The sequence below is a fragment of the Sapajus apella genome, unplaced genomic scaffold, assembly GCF_009761245.1.
Source record: "Sapajus apella isolate SASKATOON/1434 unplaced genomic scaffold, GSC_monkey_1.0 scaffold6, whole genome shotgun sequence".
In the NCBI taxonomy this organism is placed as follows: domain Eukaryota; kingdom Metazoa; phylum Chordata; class Mammalia; order Primates; family Cebidae; genus Sapajus; species Sapajus apella.
Genome location: NW_022436946.1, coordinates 65,603,197 through 65,627,082, shown reverse-complemented (window position 1 = coordinate 65,627,082; position 23,886 = coordinate 65,603,197). Strand labels below are relative to the sequence as shown.

The 23,886-nt window shown below is 36.4% G+C and overlaps 1 protein-coding gene across 1 annotated transcript in view; it reads right to left on the bottom strand.

Annotated features, from left to right (window-relative positions):
• Positions 1–738: 738 nt before the first annotated feature.
• Positions 739–23,886, bottom strand: part of ME1 (malic enzyme 1) — a 196,671-nt gene continuing 173,523 nt past the window's right edge. Inside the window, exons 10-14 of the mRNA XM_032275410.1 lie at positions 15,391–15,496; positions 13,893–14,035; positions 10,439–10,612; positions 6,663–6,761; positions 739–2,404 (exon numbers count right to left, since the gene is read on the bottom strand). Of these exons, the coding sequence (XP_032131301.1) occupies positions 2,234–2,404; positions 6,663–6,761; positions 10,439–10,612; positions 13,893–14,035; positions 15,391–15,496 (693 nt within the window). The 3' untranslated portion in view covers positions 739–2,233. The remainder of the gene's footprint in view (positions 2,405–6,662; positions 6,762–10,438; positions 10,613–13,892; positions 14,036–15,390; positions 15,497–23,886) is intronic.

The window sequence follows — 23,886 nt, the reverse complement described above, 5'->3', positions numbered from 1 at the left end:
GTGTCTTTTTTTTTTATGAAGCTACTAGGAAATTTAAAATTACACATGGGACAGTGCTGTTCCAGACTATAGCCTAGGGAAAGGAGAAGAAACTGTAAAGAAAGGTAAACATGGATGTCAAGGTTACTTTCTTGACTTATTAGCTTTGTGGACTTGGCAAGTTACTTAACATACCAACTTCATAAGCAAAGTGAGGGGACTACATTAAATTAAAATAATGTATGTGGCATACTTGACACCTAGTAAGTAACTAACTAATCTTTATTTCATTATCTTACCTGAGGACAAGGAAGTGGCTCATACATCACAGTGTCCAGAATATGTGATTACGTAGTTTTTTTTTTTTTGAGACAGAGTCTCACTCTGGCTGGAGTGCAGTGGCACGGTCTCAGTCATGGCAACGTCCAATTCAAGCAATTCTTATGCCTCAGCCTCCCAAGTAGCTGGGAGTACAGGCATGAGCCACCAAGCCCAGCTAAGTTTTGTATTTTTTTAGTAGAGACAGGGTTTCACCATGTTGGCCAGGCTGGTCTCGAACTGCTGACCTCAGGTGATCTGCCTGGCTCAGCCTCCCAAAGTGCTGGGATTATAGGCGTGAGCCACCGTGCTCAGCCACATATATTAAATGAATGATGTTCATACTGAAATTAGCAATTAGAGTATTTTACGGATTCATCATACATAATCATATGAACCCAAGACCCAGCATTACAGTGTAACATTTTAAGAAACAAGGACAATTATTTTATATTTTTATTCGTTCACTTTTTCTATGCTTTAATAAATCTTTTGCATGGGTAAACACATTTGGTTAGAACTCTAAGACAACATAGACAAGAAATACATAGACATTCTGATTCTTCTCCAAATAACTATTTTGAGAAAACTCTTGACTATATGTTACCTTTAGAAATACCTTAACCTCTTCTGCTTATACCTAAAACAATTTGCGTAACCTTCAACTTTCAATAAAATCATTTTATAGTATAATTTATTTTGAACATCTTATACTCCTTAAAGCATTACTTCAAAAACAAAATTCTTCAAATAATTCTACAAATAAATAGCAAATGTTATTGCACCTTAGCTTTATAATTTAAAATTTTTTCCATTACTTCAACCATTAGTTTCTAAAATAAATTAATACAATCTGGGCATATAACTACTCTTTCTTATAGAACGGTTTTGGTAATCAAGATATTTTAATACCTTAAGATAATTTCTGATATTGGGAACTTAATTATAACACTTTGTCCAAATTCAGGAGAAAGTGAGGTGATCCTAACACAGTGAGCCCTTAGTTACTTGAGTTAATCAAGAGGCCATTGTGGCAGGTAACTCCAGTAGGAACTAACTCCTGAGATCTTTAAGAGGTCAGTTCCTCAGGCAGCCCTTGCTCACGTATCTTAACTTTATTCTCTCCTTTCAGACCTCCTCACTGCTCAGGCTGTGCTGAACTAAAGGTATCAACCTCTGAACAGGGACCACAGTCCACAAAGGCCCTGCAGCAACAGTATAGTAGCTGAAGGATAGGATGACTGATCAAGGGGAAATAAAGGTAGTTTTAGGTGGGATTTCTGGCTCTGGAGCAAGGTAATAATAGCTTTACTCTATGAGCTATAACAATGACAAAATAATATTAAAATCTAAGGCTGTACAAGGCATTGTAAACAGCAATGATCTTTCTTAGAAATGTTAGAATTCGGCTGCACTAAAGAACATATATGATCTAGGACTGGAATAAAAATACCTGAGAAGTTATCTTTCTCTAGGCAACAACACAGTGTTATGTTATTTCTGCTTAGCAAAAGTTCACCTACACCTAGATTCAATTCTACCTTTTTTTAAAAAAAAAGATTTTAACAAAATGGTCAACCAAAGAATTATGCATTTTAATGTTGATTATATCAATTTATTACTAATTTTGGTCTTCCCATTAGTTTCATGTATAAAAACAATGAGTTTCTCAGTAGTAGGTACAATAGCTTTTAAAGAGAATGTAGGCAGAATAATTCAGATAGAAACCATAAATAACGGGAAGCCAAAATGAAGCAAAATTGTCTCAAATGATGTTTATCCCAATTTATATCAATATTCTTCCATTAATTTTTAGACTCTTAAAGTAAAATCTTAATCTAAGCATTTTATGAATCATTACAAAAGATTCCAACCTTTAAAAATTATGAAAGGTTTAAAGACCTCATTAATAGAGTTAGAAACGTTTGCTATTATCCTACTGGTCAACTTTGGTCTGTATTTTCTGGACCTCTTCAGGCCAAGAATAACAATCAGGTAGAATCTGGTCATAATCAGTACTATACATCTGGGAGCGGATAAATGCTTCTTTGTTTTGCGGTTCAGGATAAACTGTGGCTGTCTTTTCTTGGTATGCATCTTTCACAATCTAGGTATAAGAAAATAGTATTAATTATTTTAATAAATAGAGGTGATGGTGAGCCCATGTGAGTGGGAGTTTTTATCCATTTCAAAAACATTGTATATCTTATGTTTGCAAAAACATTAAGTTATTATAATAAAAGCACATATAAGCAATGAAGATATAAGATGAAAAAGCAATTATAAAGCATATAGTGAGAGAGGAAAATGACACCAACAACTAAGGAAAGTAAGTGAGGCTGATTCAAGCACTATCACACCTGGACTTCTCCGAGAAGCCAGCGTTAAAAGTATTGTCATGACCTGACTGATAATTAACTTGAACTAAATACCTAAGTAGTCCTGCTAAACCTGAAGCTTGAATTTTTTTTTTTTTTTTTTTTTTTTTTTTTTTTTTTGAGACAGAGGTCATTCTGTCACCAGGCTGGAGTGCAGTGGTCTGATCTCGGCTCACTGCAACCTCCGCCTCCCCAGTTTTAGCGATTCTCCTGCCTCAGCCTCCTGAGTAGCTGGGATTACAGGCTCGTGCCACCATGCCTGGAACCCTGAATTTTTAGGAATCCCTATTCTGACCAGAGCCTCCTACAAAATCTCCTCCTGTACTCCAGGGTCTCCTGATCCTGCTCAGCTTATCATCTGCACACCACAGTCAGTGTCAGTGCTCTTTGCCAGTATCACAAAATCCCTTGTCACCACATCCTGTGTTACATGCATAATTCTAGTCCCTCGTTTGGGGACCCCTCAGAGCTGGCTTTCTCCTTTCATGGCTGTGCATCCTAGAATCATGCAGTAAACACTCTGCGGTGCTATATTTTTTTCTAGTCTGCACATTATACTTTTTTTCTCTCTCTCTTTTCTTAAAACTTTCTCTCGTGGTTCCCAAAAGGCAATTCCAAACCTTCCTGCTGTCTTCAAGTTTCCATTTGACACTCATCACTCACTGGAGTGAGTGATCACATCATACACTGGAGAATCAGATTATCACATCATATCGCTGGAGAAAATTCCAACTACTCAGAAAAAATGACCTTAATTTCCCCTTTGACCAACTCAAACTATCTCCTTAGTATCTTCATACATCTTCTCTTTCCCTACTTTTAGAAAAATGGACTCTTCTCATCAAAATTAATCATTCCATATGTACTATTTAATTCACAAGCTTTTGTTTGTTTGTTTGTTTGTTTTGAGATGCAGGCTGGAGTACAGTGGCACGATCTGGGATGTTGCAGAACCTCTGCCACCTGGGTTCAAGCGATTCTCCTGCCTCAGCCTCCCAAGTAGTTGGGATTACAGGCTCCTGCCACCACACCTGGCTAATTTTTGTACTTTTTTAGAAGAGAAGGGGTTTCACCATGTTGGCCAGGCTGGTCTGAAACTCCTGACCTTAGGTGATCTACCCGCCTCGGCCTCCCAAAGTGCTGGGATTACAGGTGTGAGCCACCGTGCTCGGCCTAATTCATACCAGTTCTTAAACCAATATTTATATGACTGATTTATTTTGATAAGTCTGATTTCAAAGAATATCAGAATGGTTAATTATCTTTTCTCAATGTAAAACTATGCATTTATGAACAATTAAGGTTATAAATATTGTGCTGTATTATAAAGAGATGTCTATGAAAAAGCAGGAAACAGTATGTATACTTCATAACTATAATGATGTTAGAAAATAAAGACTCAAAATACAGGAAAAAAATAGTGCTTATATTAGAAAAATAGAATATTGGTTATTTTCCTGTTCTCTTTTTATTTTCCAAAGTGCCTATAATGTGGTATTACTTTTTAAACAGATTTGTTGAAATATAATTAACACAAAATTCAACCATTTTAAGTGCACAACTAAATTATTTTTGTAAATTTACTGTACAACAATATATCACAGTTTTATAATATTTGCATCACCCCAAAAAGATCCTCATGCCTGTTTAAGATGACTACATTAATTTTATAATAAAACAATTGTTTCATTACTGACACAGACTCTATGGAAATTCATCTCCTCTTTCTGCTCCCAGGTATGTACCATAGAAATAATCCCCTCTCTCAATGAAATCTTCAGTCTCTGTCCTGTCCATGCCAAACTCTCTGACAGAGTGGCTTATATTTTATTGCTTTCCTAATTCTCTGACTTCTTAACCTTTTGAACATCTTGAAATTTCTTTTGTAAAAATCTCTGATAACTTTTAAAGTACCAAATAAAAGTCTGCGTCTGTTTTTCTCTCCAAGATTTGGCTGTGTTGGCCACAACTTCCACTCCCATTCTGAAATTCTCTCTCTTAATTCTTGGCATGCTGCTCAGTTTGGAGTCTCTTCTTAAAATCCTGACCACTTCTCTTCTCAGCTGGCATCTTTCTTCTGTCTTCTAGACAGAATAACACACTATATGCTATCCTCATTTTTCTTTCCTTTCTATACTTGCTTTCTTGGCAACCCCACCCACTCCTAGACATTCACCAGTTACTTCATGCAGAAGATGCCCAGGTCTTTTATCTAGCCTCTTTTTAAGTTTCAGTCATTTCTATCTATTTGATAAAATGGTACATCTGAATGTGCCACTGATACCTCAAACTTGCACTCCACTTATATGATCTTCCTTTCTGAAGTTGGTTCTTTGTTCTAATTTCTCAATTTCTGTGTATGCACTCTGTATTCTTCTGTTATTCTAGGTGTAATAGCTGAATCTTTTTGCACTCCCCTGCTGTCCCCTGCTTTTTTTCCTTCTCTAATTGTAAGCTAATTCCTTTTCATTTAAATCTCCAAAATGAACTTAAAATAATATATGCTATTCAGCATATTAATAGTTTAATCTACTGAGAAACTAGCAGATACATATTAGTAGAAAATATGAACATACTTTTTTATAATTAGATAACCAAGCAGATTATTGTGTCAAGGTTTTTGAAGCATTACTTCTTTTTAAAACTCTACCTTCAGTCAACAAGATAAATAATGATATGAGACTTTTAACTGGTGTTGTTTAGATAATTTGCTAATAGCTTAAGCTAGTGATTTGCAACCAGAACCAATTTGGCCCCCAAGGGGATACTTGGCAATGTCTGTAGTTTTGGTTGATACAACTGAGCAGGTGCTACTGACATCTAGTGGGCAGAGGCCAGGAATGCTGCTAAACACTGTACCATGCCCAGGACAGCCACATGACAGTTATCCACCCAAAATATCCACAGTGCTGAGGTAGAGAAACCCCAATTTAAACATATAACTACTGTAATGGCTGAAGTGTGCTCCCCCCACCCCAAATTCATTGTTGAAGCCCTAACCACTAGTGCCTCAGAATGTGAGTGTATTTAGAAATAGGGCCTTCAAGGAGATAAGTTAAAATGAGATCATTAGAATGGTCTACTTCCAACTTGATGGTTATTCTTATGAGAAGGGGAAATTTGGACACACAAGTGTGTACATACACAGAGAAAAGTCCACATGGGCACACAGAAAGAGGGCAGCTATCTGCCAGCCAAGGAGAGAGGCCCCAGAGGAACCAAACCTGCGGACATCTTGATCTTAGACTTCCAGCTCCCAAAATTATGGAAAGATAGGTTTCCATTGTTTAAGCCACACAGTCTGTGGCTTAAATATTTAAAAACAGTTACTAAATAACTGTGGTATGTAGTTATCCCAGCCCAAGAAAACTAATACAATTATACTACAAAAAAAAAAAAAAAAAGTCCACCTGTCTTCCAGTTTAGTTACAGAAAGTTTCTCTGCCTTTGGGTTCTTCTTGGCTAATTCCTTCAGTAGCTCATCTGCCACCCCAACAGCTTCCAAGTTCTTTGCCCTCTTTATTTTGTCTTCTGCCCAGTATTATCAGTTGTGATCTGTCATTTAAGATACCATACACCATAGTGACATAAATATGGAAAGTAGAGTTCAAGGTCTAAATGTCACTCTACCATATCTGTAATATTTTGCTAATTATCACAAATGTGATATAGAAAAGAATAGCTTTCAAAAGGTGAAATAGGAGAAATCTGGCTGACAGGAAGCCCTAACAAATTATTTAAATTTTAGGAGAAAAAAGAATGACAGGAAGGGAAATTAATTATTCAGCCCAGTTCTTCCTTTCTTCTCTGAGGAGCAAATGCAGCTCCTAAGCTCTATGGAGTCACTGTGCCTCACTTCTCTGACTTCTGACATAGTAAGGTGATACAGGTATACATTTCAAGGAAGCAGATTTTTAATACTTAAAAATGCATATTTGGCAAGAGAAGGAAGGAAAAATAATGAAGCTTGAACAAGAGTGGTTTTACCTTTTCTGCAATTTTCAGTGAAACATCTCTAATGGTATTCAAAGGAGGATAAAGCCGACCCTCTTCCAAGTGTTTATCTGACACTTGCTGAGCTATAACCTTATAAAAAAAGAAAGAAAGTGTTTATACTTCACATCATACAATGTGGCGGGTATGCAAATAAGAAGTGAATGGTCACATATAATGGTCTATACAAAAACCAGTGACATTAACAGGATTATCTAATTTCGTCATCACTTCTATCAATAAGGAAACTAAACCCAGAGAGGTGCGGTGCTGGTTGGGATCACACAATTGTTGAAAAAGATGGGAACAGAATCTAGGTTTCCTTTTAGTCCACTTCCTTTTCTATTGTACCATGAAATGTGAGATACTTTCCAATTGATACATTAGGGGAACAAGGGAAAAGAAAAGAAAGAGGAAGATGATAGAGTAGTGAAAATGGATACTGAAACAGAGGAGGACAGCTATCCAGGGGAGAGCACTGTGTGCTCTCACCAGAGGTCCAGAAGACTGTCTACAGTGCCAGGAAAGCCAAAAATCTCTTCATCATATAACAATGTCCAGAAATGGCTGGGCACAGTGGCTCACACCTGTAATCTCAGCACTTTGGGAGGCCAAGGTGGGTGAATCATGAGGTCAGGAGTTTGAAACCATTCTGGCTAACATGGTGAAACCCCGTCTCTACTAAAAATATAAAAAATTACCCAGGTGTGGTGACACATGCGTATAGTCCCAGCTACTTGGGAGGCTGAGGCAGAGAATCGCTTGAACCCGGGAGGCGGAGGTTGCAGTGAGCCAAGATTGCACCACTGCACTCCAGCCTGGGTGACAGAGCAAGACTTGGTCTCAAAAAAAAATGTCCAGAAATATTCTTTGAGATTGGTGCTAACCCATAAAATTTCTGGTTCCATAAGAGATCCAACTAGTATTTTGACAATAATCCTAACAGTTATTAAATTTGTAGTTGCAAAATAAAAAATTCAGATAGATCTCCTATACATTACTTTTGTTAATGACAAAATATAATCTAGACAAGAAGTACTTTTCTTCTTTTTGCAGCCATCTCGTAGTGAATGTCTGTGGTATTGTATTTATTCTTCTTGCTAAGATACATGAATAGTTCTATTTAATCCTATTCAACAAGTATTTATTAATTTTCTGCTTTGTGTCTAGCATTGCGCTAGGTGCTACTGAAGTTTTAAAAGTATATGGAAGACTCTCTGTCTTTAAAAAAGAAAATCTACAACTTAGTTATAAAGAACACACCTAATCTTTTATGATAAGAAGCTCTCAAGAGCGTAATATAACCAGAAATAAAATTAAATGTCAAAGTGTGTAATAAAGACAGCCATGGCTTAGGTGATAGATCAAGATGAGCTAGACTTGTCGCAGAAAGATTCCAGGATGTAGTGGGATTTAAGCAGTACCCTAAAGGGCAAACTTAGATCAGTGGAGAATAATTCTGATGACTTTCCAGGCAGGATAAGAGATAAAGCAGTTACACAGGCATACATACACATGATGTGTTTGAAAGATATGGGATAAGGGAGAATGAAAAGAATGTCAGGCTTCTAAGCTTTGATGCCTGCTTGGAAAGGGGGTATCATTAATAAAACTGTGGGTGCTGAGAATGAGGGAAGATAATCATGTTGTGTTTAAGGACACAGTAGGGCATTTCTGTGGAATTATCCAACAGGCAACTGGAGATAACAGAAAAAGATGAGAACAGAGATACACAGATTTGGCCACTACTAAAACGAAGATAATAGAAAAAAATGAATAAGATCTTTGAAAGCATAAGAAAAAGAGAAGAAAAAACTGGTAACAAAAAATGAATGCTAGAGAAAAGCTCTTACTTAAAAGGGAGATGAAAAGGAGACAGACAAAATAATTAATGGGGACATAATAGAGATGATATAAAAAACAGGGATGTTGGGTTGAAGCCTAAGAGAAAACCAGTAGAAAGTCCAAAAGATACAGCCAGAGAGATCACTAGCTATGATAAGAATTAGTGATGTGGTATGTTGACAACACTACATTGTTTTTCTTCAAAGTTTTTGTTTAGTAGTGATTACCTTTCTTAGAGAGTAAATTGAAAATATTTTTCATAATATTTGTCACTAGAGGGCGCTAGAGTTATTTAAGAAAGAAAACACTGACTACCGCAAGTAACCAAAACCGACAATGATTACATTTTCATTAATGCAAAAACAACTTTTAAATGCTCTCTTAGTAATGAGATATCCATTTATGTTTAACAAGATTTTCTGAGTTAAATAAAACCTGAGACTTCAGCTGGCATGCTTTTAATGCAGTGAAGAAAACAACAGGAGAACATTATAGCTTCCAGACATCTGTTCTCATAGAATGATGCCGGGCGCTAGCTACCAAGATTATGTTCCTTTAGATCATGTCAGTAACATAAGACTCTTTGTCTATATATTTGGGGCTCCCTTTCACAACGGAAAACATATTTGTAGGATAAAAATATTTGACTATCAATCAAATTCTATTTGGATCAGTTCAACTGCGAAGGTTTAATCATAAGAGAAGAAATTCAAGTTTCTCATCCACAAATAGTATCCTGTTCAAATCTGAAAACATGATATCAACCTGATGAACATTCTGATTACCAAAAGCTCATTATTTTACAAATATATGCCCAATCACTATCATTGTGCTGAGGATTGGGACAAGGAGGGAACTAATAGGAACATGCAGCTCATGATATCACTTGTGCCAGGAATAATCAAAGTCCTTTGTCTCTGACCTAAGAGTTACATGTCTTCTGTCAATATCTATGAAATTGTGGCTAAGTTGTTATCTTGCAAGTAGAGTAAAAGCTCAGATCTTTCACAGTTCATGACAGTACAAGATTCCCCAGTGGGACTGCTCTGATGTTCTGAGAATCTTTCCTCAAGGCCCAGACAGAGCTCCCTTCTCCTACTCTTTTAATGATTTCATAAACAACTAATTTCCTACTCTGATTTAACTTCTGCCTAAATACTAGGGTGGTTTCTGTTTCCTGTACTGAACCCTAAATGATAAACATGTTCACTATACCATGTCAGAATTTCACTTTAAACCTTCAAAATGCCATTCATTATTAAGCAATGTTCTCAATGGGGAAATATTTACCACTTAATCGTCATTTGGAAACTTTTGTTGTTGTTGTTGTTTTGAGATAAGAGCTTTACTCTGTAGCCCAGGCTGCAGCGCAGTGGTACGATCTTGGCTCACTGCAACCTTTACCTCCCTGGTTCAAGCAGTTTTCCTTCCTCAGCCTCTTCAGTAGTGGGGATCACAGGCACGCACCACCATGTGCTGCTAATGTTTGTATTTTTAGTAGAGAAAGGGTTTTACCATGTTTGCCAAGCTGGCTTCGAACTCCTGGGCTCAAGTGATCAGCCTGCCACAGCCTCCCAAAGTGCTGGATTACAGGCATGAGCCACCATGCCTAGCCCTGGAAACAATATTTTTAATTGTCTCATCACTGTCACAGAACTTGATCTGATGTGTGAAGACACAAAAATGTTCCTCTTAAGAAATCAAAACACAACCTATTCTAACATCTATTGAAGAAGAACCTTTTGTTTGTGATTCAGTATGAACATGCTACCAACCCCTTATTCTCCACTGGAGATTTTCTCTTTTTCAGACTTTACTTCTTCCAGAGAGCAGCTGAGATGCTAGATAAATAAAACATTAGACAACCTAGGCTGAGCACACATGGTATTTTATACCCTTGGTAAACTGAGAGGATTTTACAATACCTCAGCAGTAGTAAGGAAAACCTTATCTGTGATGTGCCTCAATCCACACGCCACAACACCAAGAGCAACTCCAGGGAACACATAGGAATTGTTGCCTTGCCCAGGATATAGGGTCTGTCCATTTGGAAGAGTGACTGGATCAAAAGGACTGCCACTGGCAAAAATTGCGCGTCCCTACAACGAAGACACACACAACTCACTTTAAAAAGAAGCAGGATATTTTAAAACAAATGTATCATAACAGAACTACCCCATAGCCTAAATTATGAGCATTTAGAAAGAAGTCTGTTTTTATATTAACTTCCTAGTCTGGAAAAGCTTTTGTGATGTTGGGCAACCTGTATCGGAATGGGTGATTATTACTATTCTCTATCTTACTCTTTACTCCCAAGAGGAGCATGCAAAGTACAGGATGCCCTAAGACCATCACTGTATTCTCTGCAGTGGTTCAACCCACAGGCTCATTAACCATTTCTATATAGGCTTCCAATTAATAGATTTCTGAAGATAAAAAATGATGGGCTAATATTTACATATTAAAAATAATGATATTTTGGGTTGGGGCTTAGGAACTCACACATTTCCAAAATAAAAACTGAGAAAATCATATATATTTCTATATTGTAAACAATTATGTGGGCTGGGCATGGTGGCTCACGCCTGTAATCCCAGCACTTTGAGAGGCCAAGGCAGGCAGATCACTTGGAGTCAGGAGTTTGAGACCAGCTTGGCCAACATTTCTCTACTGAAAATACAAAAATTAGCTGGGTAGTGGTGGTGGGTGCCCGTAATCCCATGTACTCGAGAGGCTGAGGCAGGAGAATCACTTGAACCCAGGAGGCAGAGGCTGCAGTGAACCTAGACTGCACCACTGCACTCCAGCCTGGGCAACAAAGCGAGACGCCAGCTCAAAAAAAAAGTTCTATGGAGAATCACTCACATAGGAAACAAACTCATTGGCAGGGGTAGAATTGGCAAGTAAGAGGAAGACTAAGTTATCAATATTTTTCAACAATTGTCTTCATTTTGCCTAGTATTAATATTTTGTCATAATTGTTTTTGAGGAATCTCATGTATCCCTTGCTTTAAAAAGGGATTAACTTGGCTGGGCATGGTGGCTCACATGTGTAATCCCAGCACTTTGGGAGGCTGAGGCAGGAGGATCACTTGAGGTCAGGGGTTTGAGACCAGCCTGGCCAACATGGTGAAACCCCATCGCTACTAAAAATACAAAAATTAGCTGGGTGTGGTGGCAGGCGCCTGTAATCCAGCTACTTGAGAGGATGAGAAAGAGAATCACTTGAACCTGGGAGGCAGTGGTTGCAGTGAGACACCACCTGCATTCCAGCCTGGGCAACAGAGTGAGACTCCACCTCAAAAAAAAAAAAAAAAAAAAAAAAGGCATTAACTTAGGGCCTGTTCGGTACTGCATTTCATACTGCTAATCAAAAGAATATTTGTCTCATCTGTGACGGTGAGTGGACATCTAGTTGAGAGTATTTAGGCTTCAAAGGAGGAATCAGAAATCCTCGACAAATAAAGAATCACAGTCTAAGAAATCTGTTTGAAAAGTCTAAAGCATCAAATCCCCAAGCACAGTTTAAATGATGACAGAATGGGTTTTAACTTTCATATCTCTTGGATCTACAGTCTAAATTATAACTTGTTTTTAGCAAATGTCATAACATACCTTTTAGTTGTTCTTAAACTTATATAACATAAAAATTCAACCTTCTTCAAGATATAAAAAAATGAAAATACGTGAGACAGAAAAACAGAAATTCTCAGCTAGCTGTTTTTAAGACACTGTTATGTTTTGCACAGAATTTGGTTTTGTTTTCTGACAAGTCAGATACCTTAAGCTCTTTAGCAGATAAAATATTTTGTTACAAACAACTTTTTAATGTAACTAAATTATTATTTCATGTATAAAGGTTTTGGAAAATTGTATTTGAGAAAAAGGCCTGTAACATTATGTATCTCCCTCCCCTCTTTCACTCCCACTCTTCCCGCCTATCTTTCTATAATCACCATATGTTCAGGGGAAATGTCATCAAATAAATGATAGTACTGTAGCTAGCTAAACATTCTCAAATATATGTTATTAATATGGCAAAGGAAATCTTCCCATACCATTTTTGGATTATATTTTTCTTGTTCAATAGTCTTTTTGTATATTGTAATTTAAGTTTTCCTATCTTCACCTATGCCTGCAGCAAGAGAAATTCACATCTACCAACAGGCAGACCTTTCCTTTTCATTCAATCCTTTAGCCAAACCAGTGTCTAAATTTTCATTCTCAAAATAAGTTTTAATGTTTTATGTAGAAAAGCATAGACCATTAGCCAAGATCATAAGAAAGATATGAAGCATACATTTATATCAGACACATTCAAAGTTTAAAACATAACTACATAAATTTGGCTTTCTTTATGTGTGTTATAGATAAGTCTCTTAACCTTTGAGGCCTGTTGAGATATATTAACACAAAATAATTATTAAACACTTATTAAATGCCTACTATGTGCAAGACATGATGCTAAAATTTTGTTGTTGCTCAAAGGACATTTTTTGTTTCCTTTAAGGATTTTAGGACTACTGAATAATGTGAGGCAAATTCCCCAATTTAGAGAGGAGACAAAATTAGTGAGAACACTGATGCCATCACAAATAAGAGAGATAAACAATGGAGTGACTCCTTGCCAAAAAAAAAATCATTAATTCTAGTAAGCATTTAAGGGTCTATGATTAAAGTAGAGCCATTAAGTTCCAATTAGTGCAGAGTGACACAGCTTTCATGTCTACCTGTCTAGTTTGTTTTGTATTTCCAAAATAAATGTTTTAGATAGATAAGACTCAATCTCTTTTTTGTTGTAATGATGTTTTATCATTTTTGAAGGGAAAAAGGCTCCTTTCAGCATATTAGTCAAATATATATTAGTTCAAACATGGTATAAAATAAATCATAGTAAAATATTGAAACACTGAGGACTCCTATCCCAATCTGGCTGGATGTCAAGATAGTTGTCCAAGTGTTCCACCCATGGCACCAAAACCCAAACCCAGGATTTTGCAGAGCAAAAATAAGGTTGTGGTTTTACACTGTATGCTTCAGTGTTTGGGAACAGCTAGTTTAAAAAGCTATTTTAATAAGCCTCTAGAACCAAGCTTTATCCTTTCTATTTAACTACTATGTTTAAATCTTAGATATTTCCAAATCACTTGAGGAAAATTATCAGTAACACATTGAAGTATGTATTTTATTTTATTGGAAGAAGATTTATACAACATTCTAGGAAAGGAAATAATTCTTATCCCTCTGACCTGTGTGCTTTTCTTTCCATTTTGGGTGTATAATTTTTAAATATAAACAGTAAGCACCTTAGATATCCTAGGTCTCCCTATAATAAATACAAATTTGATTATTAAAATATCAGCTATAGTTTTACTTTACCTTGGTTATTTTATAGCACTGCTCTGCAGAACATTCTGCTTTGCTAGTTGGATTACTCAAAGCAAAAATAATAGGCCGTTCATTGAAGTCAGCCATATCTTTGAGAATTTGTTCTGAGAATGCACCACCAATTGCAGCAACTCCTAATGAAGAAATAAGAAACTGGTGATTAACACTGTCATTGGTTAATTCACACAAGAAGCCCATGCCCCAAATCAATGATCTCTGTCAGGTCATTTTCTAATAGGCCCTAAACAAAATACTGTATAGAATATTTCTGTTAAAATATAGTGACAAAAACAGGCAAGTTTGTTAATGCCAACAATCCTTACAATCCTGAGGGTCACAAATCTACAAATACATATTAAAGATAATATTTGGCTCCTATAATACAGTGAATTAGTGGCCAATCACTTGGAAATCTGTGTCCAGTATGTATACTTTCTCCATAAGCAATTCTATTAGTATATTTCAATGTGTCAGGCTATCAAGCAATTAAGTTTTATAAACCAATGCTATCACTTAAGACAACCATTTGACTCAATTTCAAAAGTGAAGTACCACCCATTGAAATAACTTTAACAGAAGAATAAAGCAATTAGCATAATGGAAATGAAAAACAATAAGATTATTGACAGAATATATTTTGTAAAGACAATATTAAACACTTAGTAAAATTCCTGTCATGGAGTAAGTACTTGTTTTATTATGATTATCATCATTATTTTCAATATTATCATCTGTTTCACAAGAGCTTACAGGAATGGAGTATATTACAAGGTAAAAATCAACATTATATATACACAAAATAAAGTATAAAGCTTCATAACTTCCTTTGAGTTTTTTTTAAACCACTTTAAAGTCTTGTAGTGCACATGCAATGTGTAAGTATGGTAGTAAGTGCTATAAGGAATATAAAGATTTGTGACATGTGATCCCTGTCTTCCAGGAGGGTCTTATCTACTTCAGTGTTTCTCAGCCTCAGCACTATTGACATTTTAGGCTGGACAATTCCTTGTCACAGGGGCTGTCCAGTGCACTGCAGGATATTTAGCAGAATCTTTCAGCCGCCCTATTGGTTAGATGTCAGTAGCCCCTCCCTTTACTCCCATTCCAACCCTGCTGCCCTAGTTAAGACAGCTAAAAGCTTCCAGGTTGCCAAATGTTTTCTGCCTGGCAAAAATCTCTCTTAGCTGAGAACCACTGTCTATCTGGAGTAATCAAGCCTAGAAAAGTGCTAAATGTGCCAGGTATTAGCAAGCTACAGAAGGAGGCCACACACTTCAGCTCAGACCAGTAAGAGAAAGAAGACAGGACTGAAGTTAAAAATCTAGGTCTCTACAGGGTACTGTCACTTGAGTGAACATGTGGTTTTGTTTTTGAATTCAAAGGGTTAGAATTTTAAAAAGGCTAAATTATACCCCCAAAATTGGTAGTAAAAACACCAATCAGGTCAAAATGGTGGTCAGGGGGAAAGTGGAGAGGAGAAAAAGTTTACCTATGAGGGCAGTTGGTTTTATTTCTTGAACAATGGTTTCTAGGTTCTTCATTTCTTCATGTTCATGGGCAAACTCCTCTTTCTCTTGTGTTAAGGAAGAACGTCCCTAAGTAAAGCAAGTAAGAAAAAAATTAAGAATCTGCCAAACATGTAAAAGCAATTCCAGTATATATATTAATAGTATTATTTACACTTAACATTTTTTGTGTGATGTGTTATAGCTATTCTTAAAGTCTCTTCTTCAGTTGTCAGAATATTATCTTGTTCATTCTTTCAACAAAATATTTATGTGTTAATGTTCTAGGCAACAGAGATATAACAGTGAACAAAACAAAATCTTTCCTTCATTTATTTTTTGATGGAGTCTCGCCCTATTGCCCAGGCTGGAGTGCAGTGGCATCATCTCGGCTTAGTGCAACCTCCGCCTCTCAGGGTCAAGCAATTCTCTGCCTCGGCCAGCCAAACAGCTGGGATTACAGGCGCCTGCCACCATGCCCGGCTACTGTTTTTGTATTTTTAGTAGAGATGAGGTTTCACCATATTGGCCACGTTGGTCTTGATCTCCTGACCTTGTGATCCACCTGCCTCGGCCTCCCAAAGTACTGGGATTACAGGTGTGACACACCACGCCTGGCTGTTCCTTCATTTAACTGATATTAAGAATCCTAATTTTACAGCCATGTGAGAACTAATTAACAAAATGGCAATGCAAAATATCATTTAAATAATGATATTGTTTGCCACACATTGTGTTCTATAGCATGTCTCAAAATCTGCAGTTGGCTTTAGCTGTAGCACTACCTATTTATTCTAAGAAAGGAGTTTGAAGCTATATTTATGTCATTGTTAGATTTTCTCAATAAGTATTCATTTTTTATGTTTTTAATTTTCTGGTTATACATGTGCCATGTGTTACCTAGTAGACATCTAATTACAATATTCTAGCTGTAAATTTTAAAAATTTGACTACATAATAAATTACTGCCTAATTTTATATGGTACTTTATGACTTAGAAGTTGTTTTCATATATTTCATTTGATCCTCTCAAAAATTCTGAGAAGCAGGGCAAATATAAGTAGACTCATTTTACATATGCAGAACTGAGGTACAGAGGTTTTAAGGAACTTGCTCAAGGCAAGAGATTATACTGGAACTCAAAGTCTTTTCTATATAGCACAGAACCACCCTGGGCAAAAAGCTTAACAAATAGTATGTCACAGTCTTTGCAAATTGTTAAGATGCTATAATTTTCTTGCTTTAAGTGGTTATTATTTTATTTCTGTTTTTTTGTTTGTTTGAGATGAGGTCTCACTTTATCACCCAAGTTGGAATGCCATGACGTGATCAGAGGTCACTGCAGCCTTGAACTCCCAGGGTCAAGGGATTCTCCCGCCAAAGCCTCTCTAGTAGCTGGGACTACAGGCATGCAGTACCATGCCTGGCTAATTTATCATTTTCTTTTAGAGATGGGGGTCTTGCTACATTGCCAGGCTTGTTTTGAACTCTTGGCCTCAAGAGGGATCTTTTCACTTTAGCCTCCTGAGTCACTGGGATTATAGGTATGAGCCACTGTGCCAGGCCCTGTTTTCAAAAGCAATATACTTAATTATAAAAAAATTAGAAACATATGAACCTCTTTGTGATTGTTTCTTCATCTGTAAATAAGGATAATAAGAATTTCTACCTTGTCAGGTTGTTTGTGGGGTAAATGAAATGTAATATATGTAAAACACTCAGGACTGTACCTGGTTTATAACAAGAGCTCAATGCTAGTTGTTGAAATTACGATTTTTGTGAAGAAGAAAAATAATCACAATTTCAGCACTTAAAATTTTGGTATATTTTTTCCTATTTATAGTCTGCTGTGAAGTGCTACTTCTGTACCACTGTTTTCCATTATGAGAGTAACATCAGATTGGATGGCTTTCTAAAAACAGAATTGACCAGTAGTCATTTCTGGATTCTAAGATGTTATTATCTTACCTTTTCTTTATACATCAAAATATACTATATCGGAGATACTGTGAAAAATAATCTTATTTAATTCATTCAGAATCAAATTTGAAGGTTACTATTTCATATTCATTGCAGCAGAGAACATTCTTGACTCAAGTAATGTTAAGTTGAATATCATTAGTCCATACTCATGTTCATCATGCTTATTAAAGAAAAGCTAGTCAAAGGAATCATATAATTCAGTTTTTTTCATCAAGAAGTATCACACTGCTCAATAAAATTCATCTATTATCATTGCCTTTTTAGAATCAGTCATGGGTCCAAAAGAACATATAGTTGATGTGAACCTAGACTGATTTTGTGAATAAACACTCAGTGTTCTCAAACACGTCTTTTGTATTTATGAAACAAGATTTTTAAAAATTGCCTTTTATTTTACTTTTATTTTTATTTTTTGAGACAGTCTTGCTCTGTCACCCAGTCTGGAGTGCAGTGGTACAATCATAGCTTACTGTAGACTTGACCTCCCGGGCTCAAGTGAGCCTTCCACCTCATCCTTTGAAGTAGCTAATTGTTTTATTTTCTAGTAGAGATGAGGTCTTGCTATGTTTCCTAGGATGGTCTTAAACTCCTGAGCTTAAGTGATCCTCCTGCCTTTGCCTCCCAAAGTGTTGGGATTATGGGTGTGAACCAGCATGCCTGGTCTCAAAATTGCCTTTTCATATTTTAAAATCTATTACAATACTGAAATAATTACAATTCTCCAATTCTCACAAAATTTGCAATGATTGGGGGTGGTGGTGACACCTAATCTTTCATTGTCACCTCTCTTAGATTCACAGCTAGGAAATTTATTTTCTTTACATATCTCAATCACGGAGATTAAATAAGCATTATCCGAGCATGTAGAATGTGGGTAAACCTAATGATAATTTATTAGTCACAAATAAGAAAACAGAGGTATTTGAGGTATAAAAGAATTATCCTCAAATATTTTTTGATAATCATCAGACTTTGACTTGGCAGAAATGGTAGATTCAATTGGTTCTAATTTCTCACGATCCCTTTCCTGTCAATATTCTTTGCCATGTAACTTTGCAGTTTATTCTACAAAAGGCAGAATATATACTTTCTCATCCTTGTCTTTGGACTTGAACGTGTGACTTGCTTTGTTCAGTAAAATGTGTACTGAAATAAGTGTGCCAGTTGCAAGCCTAGGCCTTAAGAAGAACCGGTGTTTCTGCTCACTTTCTTGTGGCTTTGTCATTGCTTTAAAAGTATGTGACAGGCTGGGTGTGGTGGCTCACACCTGTAATCCCAGCACTTTGGGAGGCCAAGGTGGGCAGATCACTTAAGGTCAGGAGTTCGAGACGAGCCTGGCACCCAACATGGCAAAGCCCCATCTCTACTAAAAATACGAAAAAGAAAAAAATTAACTGGGCATTGTGGATCATGCCTATAATCCCAGCTACTAGGGAGGCTTAGGCAGGAAGATATCTCAAGCCCAAGAGTTGAAGACCAGCCTGGGCAACATAGTGACCCTGACTCTATAAAAAATAAAAGCTTTTTAAAAATTATGCTTTAAGTTCTGGGATACATGTGCAGAACATGCAGGTTTGTTACATAGGTATACACATGCCATGGTGGTTTGCTGCACCCATCAACCTGTCATCTACATTAGGTATTTCTCCTAATGCTATCCCTCCCCTAGTCCCCCACCTCCCAACAGGCCCTGGTGTGTGATGTTCCCTTCCCTGTGTTCATGTGTTCTCATTGTTCAACTCCCACTTATGAGTGAGAACACGCAGTGTTTGGTTTTCTATTCTTGTGTCAGTTTGCTGAGAATGATGGTTTCCAGCTTCATCCATGTCCCTGCAAAGGACAAGCACTAATCCTTTTTTATGGCTGCATAGTATTCCATGGTGTATATATGGCACATTTTCTTTATCCAGTCTATCATTGATGGGCATTTGGGTTGATTCAAAATTTTTGCTATTGTGAATGGCGCTGCAATAAACATACCTGTGCATGTGTCTTTATAGTAGAATGAAAACATCAGCCGGGCATGGTGGCATGCACCTGTCATCCGAGCTACTTGGGATGCTGAGGTGGAAGCACTGTTTGAGTGAGGAGGTCAAAAGTGTAGTGAGCTGTGATCCTGCCACTGTACTCCAGCCTGGGTGACAGAGCAAGATCCTATCTTAAAAAAAAAAAAAAAAGTGTATGACCTGGCCTGCTGCTGGTCTGGAGTAAATGAAAGCCTTGTGAAGCAGATGTGCACCCATCCTCCCATCCTGTACCTAACAGCCACAGAGCCAATATCTTCACAGCTGTCCCATCTGACCCAAAGATAAGTAATAAATAAATAATAATTGCTGTATATCTCTGAGATTTTGTGGTTGTTGATAATATAGCTGACTGATACAGAAGTGATTTTAAGTTTGATTATATATTCCAACTTCTCTTTCACTCAATATTGTTCCTATCTGTTGCTTTGTGAGGAGGAAGTTCTTTTCCCTGAAGGGCTTTGATGAAAAGATGCTTTTGTAAACTATATGCTACTTCAATGCTCTTATTACTGCCTTCATTACTTGGCAAAAATAAGCTTGAATTATGGGAAAGAAAAGAGCAATTCTGGTCATGGATAGGAATAGGAATTTAAAACCATTTGACAGTTACTGTTTTTAACTATCTAAATCATTTACAAACTACTTTTGGAAGTAGTGTAAGCTAAAATTCATGACTATTTTGACTCTTAAACAGTGAGGAAAAGTACCAAATAAAGTTGTAGCTTAGGAAGGCATATATCCTGGGAGTAATAATGTTCAGCTTCGAGCATTCTAAACAAAACATGATACAGTTTTGGCTTGTTACTCTTTCCCAGAAATACATGGACTAAACTGCAGATGTAAAGCAAGAAATTCAACTAATATCCTTCTGAAGCCATATGTGGCAAATATCACCAAACTCCTAATTGCTTCTAGCATGACTTCCTGTATATTTGTGGCTAAAAGTCTGAACTATGTTCCCCAGACTCTCTTGCAGCTAGACTTTCTGCATGAAACATGTCATTTGCCAAGCTGATATATCCTCACAGCACATTAAAGGAGAAATGGGCATCACGGTGACCATGTGGCTCTTCTGGAAGCTTGTGGTGGTGGTGTTTTGGTTTTTCTTAGGTAGATATGGCAATCTCTAGTATCTGTACACTAACAACAGGTAGATGCTAAGTAATGGTGGTGGCAGCTACCATATCTGGTAGCTTTCCTGTTTCTGGCTGAAACACTGATTCTTGAGTAAGCAGTAATAGCAGTGGCAACAGCAGCTTCCTTGCTGATGGAGATTTGTATTGCAAGAATTGTTACTTAAAACTTAGCATGAAGCCTAATTCTTCAAGAGTTTACAGAGATTTGCTTTTTGGGACATGTTTACAGATAAGGGAACTTGTCTAATGTATGCTAGGTTCTCTACTGAGAAAAAAGATCTCAAGACAATTATTTTCCTACTCCAAACTAGCTACAGTCATCTCAATGAAATGTTATACAATAATCTTGAGGGCTGCTGAGAAAACTTATGTCTATAGAGAAGCCTGAATGAATCTCAGTGTTTGCCTATTAGTCTTTTTGGCTTTCCACTAGACAACATGTAAATATTATGCAAATATAATTGCACAAATTTGCTAAATTATCTTAATATGCCACATAACTTTTGTTTCCAAATATTGAAACTTTTTTCATGCTGTAGCAGAGAATTCTAACTGCCCATCAATATTCTCTTCTTTTTAATTATTTATTTACATTCTCTCCCTTTTAATAATAATATTTCCAGTTTTTGCTGGCTACATGGTTTCCCAGGTGAAGAGTGTATTTCTTATCTTCCTTGCACCTTGGAGGGACATGAGACAACCTGCTGGCCAAAGGGATGAAATGAAAAGTGATGTGTGAAACTTCTGAGTTGTGTCCCTAGAAAGGAATGAGACACACTACTCCACTGTCCATTTTCCACTCCCTTCAGCTGACTGGAAGATGGTAATAAGTTAAAAGCTTCTTTCCACCCAGCAAAGGGTGGTGGTTACATCCTAAATCCCTGGTCTGCGTACCATTACACTATTAGGAGGCAAAAAAAACCAACACATTTTATCTTGTTTAAGTTACTATATTTTGGTGTCTCCTTGGATAGTAACTTAACCTAAAACCTAGTTCCTTCAATTTAAGTATGTGAAAATAGCACAGACAGACAGATTCAGAAGACTCTGCCTTGACAAGTTCTTACCTTCAAGGGCAAAGAAAGTCAGTGATCAAACTAGTAAGACCAAGAAAGTGTCCACACAATTTTGAAAGATTTGCAATAATGTAAATTCTACCATCTTTCTATATTTAGGCAATTCTTTTTTATTCCTAACCAAATTACTGCTTACTGCAATGTAATTCCATTTCTTTCCACTCAATTTTGTACCATTACCCTTAAATAATCTTTTATAAATCTGAAGACAGATAATTAATCACATCTTCATTTTTTCCAGATAAGGAACCCGTATCTGTTCTCAAGGGGCCACTTTCTTTCTTATAATTATCAAAATGGCTCTATTCTGAACTCTCAGATGCTTGTGTCACCCTCTATATAACAAAAAAACAAAAAAAAAAAAATAAAAAAAAAAACCTCTATTGAAAGGAATATCCGTGATGAATACGGTCAAGGATATATTCAAGGATTTTCCTGTTAACGTTCTACTAATGTATTCCAGTATCGTGTTTTATTTTTAAATAGCAGTAAAATATTATAAATATTCTTTACCTTGTGGTTTATTTTGAAATAGAAAAAACTTACCAAAATGATTGTGAGAGACATGAGCATTTATAAGATTTTTCATGATTGTTAACAGAATAGGAATAAAAAACAGCAAAAATGGTTTAAGGGGAAAATGTGCCACCAGTTATCTTTATTTTAGAAAATGCTTGGGCTCACCAAACAGTAAGATGCCGCACAATCCATGGTAAAACTGCATGGCCCAGCATGAAACAGAAATGGTAGCACCCAAGGTAGGCTTGTGAAAGGAGCAGGGTAGAGGTTCCTAGTCTGAAAAAATGACCAGTCCTAGGCCATTCAACTACTGACAAACAACATGACAATGATAACATATCCAAACTGCTTCTGGCATGTAGTTTAAAAATTTGCACATGATAGCCATAAACATTGAAATATATTCCTTTTCATTAGATTACCAAACCAAGAAGTAGTCACCCACAGAAGAAAATAAAATTAGCATAAGAGTAAATATCCTAAAGATGATTTTGCTAGCAGCTGAAATAACCAAATTCAAATTGATACATAATGATTGCTGCTAAAAGCTACACGTGAATAAGGGAGGAAGTTATTTATATTGTATGTGGACCTACAAATCCATAATGTAAAATACATTTAAAATATGGTAAATAATCTGAAAGTGAGAGATATATTCCCTATTTTCTTAATGCAATGACTCAAAATATTTTCCTCAATGCAATGCCCTGAATTATCCAAAACAGCAATTTAAAATGTTTTAATGTATTTTACAGTGTTGTCCTCATCACTGTTGATGGTAGTTAATATATCAATAGTTTGTGATAAATTTTGTTGGTTAGGAACATAAATATCTAGTAGCAGAATGGATTCTAATAGCTAACATCAAATAAATTTATGTTATTTCTGATAACTTTTCATGATATTCAGGAAAAGAAAGGCTCCACAATCAGACACAGAATATGTCTAACAGACTATCCAACATGTATAAATGTTGGAGACAGAATATGGGACTAAAACTCAGGACAGAGGCGTCTTTAGGCTCCTCTATGCACCACACCACCTTGGGCAAGGTGTTGCATACTTCCAGTGATCTTGGTTTCTCCATCTATAAAATGGTTTGGATTGGTGATCATGGCAGTGCTGGTAAGAATAAACCAAATGTGTGCTTTTTAAAGCTAACTGAGCACCAGTCATGTGAGGAAAAATAGACTAAGCTTCCAAACCAAATTCAGTTCCAGGGTAAAGTCCTGGTATCTCTGTGTATTTTTTAAAGAAGTGAATAGAAATGATTAGCCAGTTTTGAGAATCAGTGTACTAAATGATCTATCATATCCCTACTATACGCATTTTTAAAAAGTTACGTGACATGTTTTCAAAAAAGTATACAATAATGAGACTAAAGAAGACAAGCTATAGAATAACATAAATTGGAAATCACAGCTTTTTTGGCTGATAACCTGAGATATAACGAAAAATATTTAAATTGCCTAGAATGGGAAACAAATAATAAAGAAGACAGCTGAATAATGTATACAAAGAAAAAGATACATGCTTAATCATAAACATCCTTATTCGTCACAGTATAGCCACTGGCAGCTCCTTGACACTGAAGCCAGAACTTAGCCAGAAGACATTTCATCTAGTAAGAAGCCTAAATTACCCACAGCACCACCTTCAAAGGCTTGATTCCTGGTATGACTTACAAATGCTGAAAGAATGATGAAAAAAGGCCAGGAATCACGAAATGGTAATATTAA